This window comes from Gossypium hirsutum, chromosome A02, assembly GCF_007990345.1.
Source record: "Gossypium hirsutum isolate 1008001.06 chromosome A02, Gossypium_hirsutum_v2.1, whole genome shotgun sequence".
Lineage (NCBI taxonomy): Eukaryota > Viridiplantae > Streptophyta > Magnoliopsida > Malvales > Malvaceae > Gossypium > Gossypium hirsutum.
In genome coordinates, this window is record NC_053425.1 from 492,971 (window position 1) to 504,965 (window position 11,995).

The 11,995-nt window shown below is 32.5% G+C and overlaps 2 protein-coding genes across 2 annotated transcripts; both read left to right on the forward strand.

Moving 5' to 3' along the window:
- The first annotated feature begins 2,296 nt into the window (after positions 1-2,296).
- On the forward strand, positions 2,297-6,456 carry LOC107927428 (2-alkenal reductase (NADP(+)-dependent)). The gene is made up of 5 exons (XM_016858475.2): positions 2,297-2,714; positions 3,514-3,691; positions 4,552-4,718; positions 5,775-5,857; positions 5,944-6,456. The coding sequence occupies exons 1-5, from the start codon at positions 2,478-2,480 to the stop codon at positions 6,320-6,322; spliced, it is 1,044 nt and encodes a 347-aa protein (XP_016713964.1). The 5' UTR covers positions 2,297-2,477; the 3' UTR covers positions 6,323-6,456.
- A 1,319-nt stretch (positions 6,457-7,775) lies between these two features.
- LOC107927492 (2-alkenal reductase (NADP(+)-dependent)) lies at positions 7,776-10,078 on the forward strand. The gene is made up of 5 exons (XM_016858570.2): positions 7,776-8,211; positions 8,737-8,914; positions 9,109-9,275; positions 9,363-9,445; positions 9,535-10,078. The coding sequence occupies exons 1-5, from the start codon at positions 7,975-7,977 to the stop codon at positions 9,911-9,913; spliced, it is 1,044 nt and encodes a 347-aa protein (XP_016714059.2). The 5' UTR covers positions 7,776-7,974; the 3' UTR covers positions 9,914-10,078.
- Positions 10,079-11,995: the final 1,917 nt, after the last annotated feature.

Genomic DNA, 11,995 nt, shown 5'->3' on the forward strand with positions numbered 1-11,995 from the left:
CGATGCTTCTCTTTGTTTTTTTATATAAGCTTTTTCTGAAATTATTTCTCTGTTGCTGCAATAAAATTAGGTTTAACGTTTAGCTCTATAAGGACCTGTCTCCTTCAAAAAAAAAAAACATGTCTTTTAATGATATATTTCGCATATTAAAATTTTATTGCAGAAATTGATTAAAAAATTGATTAAACAAATTTTAGGATCCCATTCCCCACACCTAATGTTTTAGCTATTTTCCCATCTCATTTTTCCTCTCTTATATCACAACCTTGTATCTAATTTCCTTACTCGTCTTGTCTGAGATGGTGTTGGAGTTTAGAGAAGTTGAGAGAACAAAATACAGAGAAAACAAAGAAAATTACTTAGCAGAATTTTTTTGATGTAGTTACAAGAAAGTCAACAAACCTCACAAATAAATACACTTTGAAAATACAAATGCATAGCTTGTACATAAACGAATTAGGTAAAAGTCAGTACCTCATAAATATCAAATCAACACTAATTCTGCTTATCTAACAAGTGATCTTAGCAAGCAGACTAATACAAAAATCATCAGCAGCATATCCGAACCTTTCTTGAAATACGTCAGGTGGCTCGCCAACAACACATAACAGCTCACACCCTGATGAGCTTGCTACTAGACTGAGCTTGCACTTTTGGTAGAGTTTGCAGTAAGAAGAGTTCCCCACCACAGAAATGACCACTTCGCAACACTCCTCCTTAGCCATAATGTTGTGAACTCCATTATCTTGTCTTAGCTTCTCAAACCTCATTCTTCCAAGAGGTTTTGAGAGAATATCAGCAAGTTGGACATCTGAACGACAATGAACCAACTTCACCTCATTCGATTGCTCGACTTCTGTAAAAGGTCCTCGGTCTTAGGTAATATTACTTGTAGGTCCAAGGTCTTTTATAGTAGTTGTGTTGGGCTCATCGAGTTCCCAACAAAAACAAAGAAAGCAAAGAAATCTAACAGGCCTGGTCAGAGATGAGCTATAATGATAATTGATTTAATGTTGTTTTTAATTATTTTTCATTTATATAAAGCCGATTTTTTAATGAATATTAATAAAGCGATGAATCCGCTCTGCAAAGCATATTGGAGCATATGAAGCAGATGCGAGCAGTGGCTGGGAAGCCTATACTGCGCTCAAAATTGGTGACTTTCCTAGACGAAACTATGAAGATTAAGAGACAAGGTAAGGTGACTAGACTGTTGACAGACCTGGTGGGGATGGTCGCTCTCGACGGTGAACAGATATGCAAAATGGCAAAAAATCGCAGGAAGAACGGGGCTCACGAATTTACATGGAACAAATCATAATGATGCAGCAATTAATAAAATTTTTTGAATGAAATTTACATGGTCAAATCTTTAGAGTGTGTTATTAACAATAAAATAATAAATAAAAATTAAGATATGGAATCAAATTAAAATTTGAGTATTTCACGAGATTAAGATATAATTTAAACAAACAACTCAAAATTATTCAAATTCAAGTGTCAAATTCAAATAAAAATCTAAAATGACTCGAATCAATATACTCAATAACCCAGACTCAAAAAGTTGATCCTACTAATACGAATCCATATCTGACCAACCTAGTTTGACCATAAAAATTAACAATTTAAATAAAAAATAACAATAACACAAAATGATTTAAACCGGTCCGAATCCCAAACCCAAGATTCTTCAAATTCTCAAATTTAAAATATTTTGTTCGGGTTAGTTTCACATTCAAATCAATTTTAATTTCGGATCATTTCAAAATTGATCATTTTAGACTAATATTGAATGGTGTTGGATTATTTTTTTAGTCAAATCGGGTTTTAAATTTTTTGGATCATTTTGGTTCGGGTTAATTTTAAGTTCAGGTTCAAGTCATTTAGTTTCAGATAATTTCGGGCTCATATTGAACGGTGTTTGAATAATTTTTTTAGTCAAATCGAGTTTAAAGTTTCCAAATCATTTTGGTTCAAGTTAATTTTGATCATTTTGGGCTCATATTGAACGGTGTTGGATTATCTTGTTTAGTCAAGTTAGGTTTTAAAACTTCCAGATCATTTTGATTCAGGTTAGTTTCAAGTTTAAATCAATTTCAATTTCGGATTTGATTATTTCAAGTTCATATAGAACGGTGTTGGATTATTTTATAATCAAATTGGGTTTTAAAATTTTTGAATCATTTTCGTTCTAGTTAATTCCCGGTTCAAATCAAATTCGATTTTAGATCATTTCGAGCTCATATTTAATCATGTTGGATTAATTTTTTTAATCAAATCAAACCATATATAATTTGTATTCAATTTGATAAAATCGAATTTCTAAATTCAAATCAAAATTAACATATCACATCAATCACAATTAAAAAAAAAACTAAATTGAACCAAATCGAAATCAACCCTAAATATCTCTCCTATAAATTACTAGTCACTTTGTAAATCTAGATCTCTCTCCATAGTATTCATTACCAAGGAAAATGGCGACGGGTGGCATGGATGAAGCAAGCAACATGAAGGTGATACTGAAACACTATGTATCTGGTTCACCACAAGAAACCGATATGCATTTGACAGCCGGAACCATCAAACTCAAAGTACCAAAGGATTCTAATTCCATCATCCTCAAGAATCTTTATCTCTCATGCGATCCCTACATGATCTTCAAAATGATGAAGCTCGAACGACAATTAACTGATCCTTACGTCCTCGGTTCGGTAATTTTAATCACTTCCTTTCATTTTCATCAGCGTTATCATAATCAAGTTTTATTGTGTTTTGAAAATCGAATATTTGATATTTGAATTTCAACATCCGTTAAAATGAATAGTTGGATGATTGTAAAAAAGTGAAATGTGATTGATTTTTGTTTGGATTTAGCCTACAAATTCTCAACTACGTTGTCAAAGATCTGAGATTGTTTCAATTAGTGTAGAAATTAATTAAGCCTCACAAATTTCTATCACCTTTTCATTATTAGTGATGGATATTTATAGATTTTGTTGAGTGGTAAGAAATTCGATATTTCTTTTCGATTCTTTGCAATATAGAAAATAAACACTGTGAAGAGCTTTCACAATAATTTAGACTCCGATGACGGGACGAGTAGGGGCTCTCCCCCGCCCCTAAAATGAGAAATTGTTGCTTTAGACTCCTCAAAATTTATAAAATTTTTAAGTTAATATATAGTTTGGCCCTCCAAAAATGCTAGAATTTTAGTTTAGTTCTCTGTTAAACTGTATTTTAGCTCTTATAAAAATATATAACTTAATTTCGAACCCAAGTCACACCTAGGACGATAAACATTTTGCCCATCAGGCCAACACACGAGATTCTTTTTACACTTGATTCTTTAATTTCATTGCAATAAGTGAACCAAATAATAACACTTCATCAAAAATTTTTAAAATTAAATTCATTTAACTTCATTGTTAATGATATGTAATCATTGATAGTGTCGGTATGCATATTATTAGTAATTCGGACACACGGACTAATTTTAGCTCGAATTTGCAGCCTATAACTGGATATGGAGTGGCTAAAGTTTTGGATTCAGCACATCCTGGCTTTGCAATGGATGATTTGGTGTGGGGAATAACTGGTTGGGAGGAGTATAGTCTAATTTCAGACCCTAAAAATTTCTTTAAAATCCAACATACCGATGTACCTCTTTCCTACTATGCTGGAATTCTTGGTAACTATCAATTCTCTTCTATCTTAGGTTAAGGTTGTTCAGGATTGAATTGTTCTCTTCTATCTATGTACGTGTTATAATGTCATTAGTTAGCCCAAATACTTAAAATCATTAATTGTTCATGTTAAATCGTTGATATTGATTTTTCTTTAAAAATAATCCTTCCAACAAATAAAAGGTTCACAATAGTATGATGAGTTGGAGGGGGTGTTTTTAAGAAGAGAAAAAAACCTGTGTTAAATTAAAGTATGAGGGTTAAATTCAAATTTTGAGCATGGTAAAAGGATCAAAATGATAATTTGATCCAAATCATAGGGAAAGAAATGGTTAAATTCTAATATTAGTCCCTATACTTTGTTGAAGTTATGGATTTAGTCCTTATACTTTTATTTGATCAATTTTAGTCCCAATACTTTTCAAATTTGAAACTTTAGTCTTGCCCCAAACAATAGTAGTTAAATTCGTTTAGTTAAATTCAATTACTAGTCCTATACTATGTGTACGATTGTAGATTTAGTTCATTTTCTCCAATTGGATCATTCTATGTCTATACTTTTCGAATTTGAAATTTTAGTCTTGACACAAATGACAATCATTAATCCGTTAACTAGATTTTTAGTGAGTAATATGTAAAAATAATAAGCTGACATAGCATTACACATATGATAACAAATTTGGTACATTAGATTTTAGAAATAGCAGAACTTAATATAAGAATGTAACCAAAGAAAATCTAAGAACATATAAGAACGAATGCATAAAAGAGGGAATTGATATATAATAAAATAGGTTACTTAGACTCCGTGTGAGTGTTGAATACAGTTATGTAATATCGATAATAAATGTAAGATGGTTAATAGGTATGCCTGGGATAACAGCATATATTGGTTTCTATGAGCTTTGTGCTCCAAAGAAAGGAGACTATGTGTTTGTTTCAGCAGCATGTGGTGCAGTTGGTCAGCTAGTGGGGCAATTTGCCAAGCTCCATGGTTGCCATGTTGTTGGAAGTGCTGGTAGCCCAGAGAAGGTAGCCTCTTTGCATGCTATTCCTATTCTTTTTAGGGTTAATATACTATTTGATATCTAGATTTGGCTTAAATGTTCAATTTGGTATCCAGATCAATCACCATTATGTAGCCCGTATTGAATTGAATATTAAAACTAAACTCAAGAGGAGCCTATATTCATTTCTGATATTTATACCCCAGTGTTTTACCACTGCTTACAGCAATTCTGACAAAAGAGAAAACATTTTTCAATTGGATTGTTATTGCATTTGAAAGAATAGAGGACTTTGAGTCTTAATACTATTGTTTCCTTTAAGGTCTAATCCCGGTTTTAGTCCCTCTATTATGCTAAAATTTGGATTTAATCCCTTTAATTTGCCCTAATTCTTTTTTTATCTTATAATGTTATTAGTAGGTAGAAATTGACTTCTTTGGCCATGTAGGTAGGAATTGATAATATCATTAGTTGATGTGGTTAAAGTGATGACATGGATTTTTAAAAAAAATAGGGTTAAGCATTCGATTGATATGTAACTTGATTATCGAATGAGGTTAAAATATGCTCCAAGTCCCTGTACTCTTGTACATTTGAATTTGGTCCCTTTACTTTTCAATTTTAAAAATTCTAATCAATTATTAACACTAGTAAAATCCTTTTAAATTCATAGGTGTGACATTTTGAAATTTTAAAAAAGAAACCCATTTGAGACCCTTGGAACAAAAAATGACGTTATAATGGACCTTATTACATTTTTAAATTAAAAAAGTAGAGGGTTAAATTTCTGAAAATTTAAGTAGGAGATTAAATTCCAAATATACGAAGAATACAGAGACTTGGAGCATATTTTAACCTATTGATTGAAAATGGTTATCTAGGATTCTAAATTGATAGCATTGCTAGTTAACAAATAAAATTTTGAAAAAATCCATGTCATCACTTTATGATGGCAACTAATATGGTTAAAAATTGAGACCAGATTACATCAAATTAATGTAAAGGGATTAAATCCCAAATTTCAACATAGTAGAGAGACCAAATTCATAATTAGCCTTTTTTTTCACTTCTTCAATGTAAGGTTGATATCTTGAAGAACAAATTTGGTTTTGATGAGGCTTTCAACTATAAAGACGAGCCCAACTTCGATGCAACATTGAAAAGGTTAGTAACGCACAATTTCTCACACTCATGCTCGAATCCAAGCACCATAATCGAAATCTAACGTCGACCCTTTATTTTCGAAACAGGCATTGTCCTGAAGGCATTGACATTTACTTCGACAATGTCGGCGGGAAGATGCTAGACGCGGTGCTACTCAACCTGAGACCCCACGCCCGCATTGCGGTGTGTGGCATGATCTCGCAATACAACAGAGAACAACCCGACGGCATCCAGAATTTGTCGTCGATGGTATTGAAAGAAGCTCGAATGCAAGGCTATCTAGCGACGAACTACTACCATCTTTACCCCAAATACCTAGAAATAATATTGCCATTGATCAAAGAATCCAAAGTAGTTTATGTTGAAGATGTTGCTGATGGCTTGGAAAATGCTCCCAAAGCGCTCGTCGGGATCTTTAGTGGCCGTAATATTGGTAAACAAGTGGTGGCTGTTAATTGCTTGTAATCGAAATTTTAGATCAAAACGCTTTATTTATAATTTTGCCCATAAAGTATATTCGATTTCTCATTTTGGTATATGAATTATCATTGCGGCAATAAGAATGTGCTACATGTCATGTTCTTATTGTTAAATTTTTTATTTTTAGGGGTAAACTAAGATGAAAAGGATAGTTTAGTATCAAAGTGGGACAAAAGTTTCATATACTAAAGTGGGAAAATGAATATAATTTAAAGGTCAAATCGTGAATTAAGCTAAATCAAAATATGGACACTTTTGGGCTAGAATTTTTTTTGAATGTATTTTTTTATTTCTAAATTTATTTCATTAGGAAAAAAAAGCATAAATTATTTTAATTTTGCTTGTGAAATTTTTTTCTGTTTTTTTTAAAGAAAATACTTTCATTAATAGAAATCATGAACAATAAGAATATAAAGGCACAATATATTGTGCAAATGATAAATAAGACACTACAAACTGATATTCAACAAAGTCCGAAAAAATAATCCTCTAAAAGGAGAAAGGCCATCTGACAATAATAGCAACACTTGAAGAATTCTGAGACAAAACAGAAATGTATCACATTGATCAAACCGTTAAAATTTACATCCTTGCATTGTCATCATTATCGTTAAAAATAAAAATAATAAAAAAATAAAAGCAAAAACACCCTTAGACCCTTCCTTTTTATATATATAGTAGTGTAGATATATGTTACCATATAATAAAATTCAATTGTAATATATTTTACCATATATGTGTATGTATATATATATATATTATAAGACATTAGTTTATATGGTAAAATATTATAGATAGTAATATCATTTATTTATCATTTATTTGTAATATATATATATGGAAACATATAAATACACATAATGGAAAAATCATATCAAATCTAATGTATCAAAGTTTCCTAATTTATTATTTTAGAAATTAGGAATATATTATTTATTTTTAAGAAATATAATTTTGCTTGGATTATTATTTTATACACGGTTAGTTGAGTAAAAGAACGTCGTATATTAAGCTCGACCTGGTCCGAAATATAGGTTTAAAATTTTATCTATATTTGTAAAAAAATTTATTTAAAAATTATTTAACAATTTTATACATTTTTTATTTATTGAAATTTTTTATATAATCATCTTAACATTATTTTACTGTTTACATTAGAGTAGTATTATATATTTAGTATAAATTTATTTTTTTAATATGTTCTAAATTACATAATATATAAAAATAACATAATATAAAAAATTATAAACTTAAAAATGAGTTGGGTCGAGTTAAGCTAGAGCCTTCAATGTTACTCATATTTTAAACGAATCTAATTTTTTTGTTCAAACTCACTTTTCAAGTTTAATATTTTTTTTCGAGCCCTTTGACCTAGACAAATAACTCGACTTATGAACAAGTATAATTTCCCCTCGAATAAAATATCTTTCTAAAAGGTTTCCCTTTAAAAAAATATCTTCCCACCTTCACTCTCTTTTTCTTTTTTTTCTTTTTTTTGTTTTTTTATCAATTATTTTCTTTGATATAATCACCCGGTCATTTCCATCTTTTTAACTTTTGCCATTAAAGTCTCACTCTTTTTTTCTTAAAACTTTGAATCTTTTTTTTTTTTTTTTTTTTAGTTTCAAGCAACAAAAATGGCTGATGAAGCGTTAGTGAAGAACAAGCAAGTGGTTCTCAAGAACTATGTGAATGCCGGTTTGCCCAAGGAATCAGATATGGAAATTAAAGAAAAAAGCATCCAATTGAAAGTTCCAGAAGGGACTAAAGATGCAATTTTAGTGAAAAATCTCTACTTATCTTGCGATCCTTACATGAGAAATCGTATGAAGAAGCTCGAAGATTCGTATGTGCCGTCTTTTGAGCCCGGATCGGTGAGTTTCATGAATCTGAACTGAAAAAATTTCCCTTTTTTCCCATGTTTTTATTTTCAATTTTGATCTGTTTTTTTTTTAGTAAATAGGTTTTGTTTGATGACTTTGCTGGTACGGTTTATAAGAAGCTTGGTAGGGGAATTTAATGAGAATTTCAAAAAGAAAAAAATTTGGAGAGTTTAATTAGAATTTTTAGCTCAAATCAAGGTTTTTAGTTCCCAATGCTGAGTTCTGGCTGTTTAGGATTGAGTTGATTCAGTGTCAAATACGTGTATCCAGTGGTAAAATTGCACTTTGACCGCCAAAAAATGATAAAATTTTGATTTAATCCTGCCGGCCCCCTAAATCCGACCAGTACAAATGTTGCAATTTGTCAACCGAGCTCGTAACATAATGATAAAGTCTTGGTTAACATCAGATCTAGATCCGTAGACACCTACTGTCATAATCAATTTCGAGTAATAAAAGATCAACATTTTATCGAACAATGCCTTAATTTACCTGTTAACTAGTTACATTACGCAGCCTATATCCGGCTATGGAGTGGCCAAAGTCGTGGATTCGACTCATCCGGAATACAAAAATGGCGATCTCGTGTGGGGGACGACCGGTTGGGAAGAGTATTCTCTCTTAACGGCGCCTGGTCTTTTGTTCAAAATTCAACACACAGATTTGCCTCTTACCTACTATACTGGACTTCTTGGTAAGTTGATACTCGGACTCGATTGCTGGGTGTCAGATATATGTATGTGCGACACAAAGTCGAGTCGCATGGTTTAGATTCGTGCCACTTATATGATCTGGGTTATGTTTCATGGTTAGTAATAGGTTAATCTTGATAACGTAATAAGAACATACGTGTGCTCGTTTGATTGTTCATTGATTTCATCATTATAGGTATGGCTGGTATGACTGCTTATACTGGTTTTTACGAAATCTGCACCCCGAAGAAAGGGGAATATGTCTATGTATCGGCTGCATCCGGAGCAGTTGGTCAGCTTGTTGGGCAATTTGCGAAATTGTTAGGCTGTTATGTTGTTGGAAGTGCCGGAAGCAAAGAGAAAGTAAGTTCTCGGTTTTGTCATTTATTCCTCCATTTCTTGTTTCTTCCCCTTTTTATCTAAACGTCTTTGATGATTTCCGTATCAAAGATTGATCTGCTGAAGAATAAGTTTGGGTTCGATGAGGCATTCAACTACAAGGAAGAGCCGGACTTGGATGCTGCTTTAAAAAGGTCAGTAGTTACTAGAACTCAGATTGGTTCAACAGACGAATCACATGATCTATTATCTGACTTTGATCGGATGTGATATGTTTTGCCAGGTACTTCCCAGAAGGCATCGATATTTACTTTGAAAACGTCGGGGGAAAGATGCTCGATGCAGTGCTGCTCAACATGAGAGTCCATGGTCGTATCGCTGTATGCGGAATGATCTCACAGTACAACAATGACAAACCCGAAGCAACGCACAACTTGATGTACATCATTCCGAAACGGGTCCGGATGCAAGGGTTTATCGTCAGTGATTTCTATCACTTGTATCCCAAGTATCTAGAAATGGTTATACCTAGCATCAAAGAAGGGAAGATAACGTACATTGAAGACGTAGCCGAAGGTATTGAGAGTGCTCCAACAGCTCTCATTGGCCTCTTCATCGGTCGCAATGTCGGGAAACAGTTAGTCGTCGTCGCCCGTGATTGATGCACTTATACGGAAAATAACACCGGTATAATTCGTGCATGTGTGTTGTGTTTTATTTCAATGTATTTTGTATTTATGTTCGGATATGCGTTGGACATGTGCGTTTGAACAAGAGTCTATTTGGGGTTTTTCATACAAATAATATAAAAAAGTTAATTACGAAAATGATATTGGATCTAAATTATTTATAAAAATTGAATGTTTTTTATAGTAAATATGAGTGTCGCCAACCTATCAAGCAGCACCACTCTAAATTATTTCCTATTATTAGTCAATAATACAGTTAAAAAAAGGGCTTAACAAAAAAAAATGTGATAAAAAAATGTGATGTACATTTGAAGGTATGAAGTCGTGATCAATTAGTCACATCGGCAGCAGGCTGGTGCCGCTTGACAATCGATCACGGCTCCCTATCCTAAAATGCACACTTGATTCTTTTCTTAAGTTACTTACCCATTTTATATGATACTGGTCCTCTCCATATACAACATGGGATTTGAGTGAAGTAGAGTGATTTCTTTTTTTTTTTATATTTAGTTGTTTTGTGTTGGGATTTGGGAGGAAAAAATTGTTTGGGCTGAAATTTTAGGAAGAAATTATGTAGTTTTAATGGATGTTTTCATTGTTTGTAATAATAATTTGTATATTATATTTAAATAAAATAAAAATAAAATTATTTACAAAAATGGGTTGTGGTAAATATTATTATGTGGAAGAGTTTATGTTCTAAAATGATATGTTTATTCAATTTTGCTTGTTCAAATGTCGAAATGGGTTTATTGAGTAGAGCAACCAATCATACTGCCACGATGATTGATGTCCCAGTAAAAACAAATTGTTACTTGCTACTCATGGGCATTTTACAAATTTGCACGGCTTTATTTTTTAATTAGCATATTTAACTAATATGGCAATTTGTTATGGACAGGGTGAGTACCGCATCTTGAGAACACGTGTCCATGGTCTAAGCTAGTAGTCGGACGAATGTATTTTCCCCTATTTGGATGCCGTAAGATTTGGAACGACGACATTGATTAGGATGTTTGAGCTTAGGACCAACTTGACATCCACCTTAGTTGAGAGGTAACGCCCGGAGACACACATTTTATTTGTTGTGTGGGGAGTGCACCATCATCTTAGAAGATGTTACATTGCAATTCGAGCTCCCAATTGATGGTGTTGTGGTCATGAGTTAAAGTAAAGTGATCGAACGTACATCGTTTTGCTATCAGTTGCTTGGACAATCGTTGGGTGATGGTGTTGTTAAATTTACCATATTGAAATTTTTCTAGCTAGAGCAAAATTTCAAAACTTTACCAGTAGTGTCTCACAATGGGAGAAAATGTGCGTTGTTCGGGTGTATATGCTGAAGCTAATAAGGGGTACTCATGTTGGATGCATGTAATAATAAAGTCCACTTGATGTACATACCTCTGTTGGTTTATTTTCAAGTTGCTCCTTCATACAGTTTGGGTTTGGCACTATTAGCAACGTTGTACGTCAGGCAAAAAAAAATGATACACAAGATACAAGCACCAAGTAGGTAAAAAAAAATTAAAACATCGAATAAGAATTATTTTTTTATGAAAATGTTATTTAGATGGTGTACTTGTTTGGGGATAGGAAAGTCGAAAACCTTCATTGTGTACAGACAAATGATTGAGGCATATGTCGAAGAAGAGATAATTTTTTTTCAAAATAAAATTATATTCATGTCATGTAATTGTTTTAGTTATTTATTTCTGATATTTCTATAATCATGTTATTAATTATGTAGTTCGTGTGGATGTCATATATTATGTCAAATGTTACAAGTGTAATTCCTAGTTGGTTTACCACCATTCATATATGTGGTGCATTAATGCACCTGTTATGAATTCTTCAACCGTTGAGTGGTACAACGAGGACCGCTCTGCGATAATTCAAGTGTAAGCAAAATGTTTTGGGCGTTCCAGACAACTTCGACAATGTCCATGACATTAATAAGTAGGGAAAATATGCAAAGAATTGGACATTGGAGCATCAACAATGAATTGTAATGTGAAACACCCGAATGGATAGGAGGCCCCGGTTAGTACATGG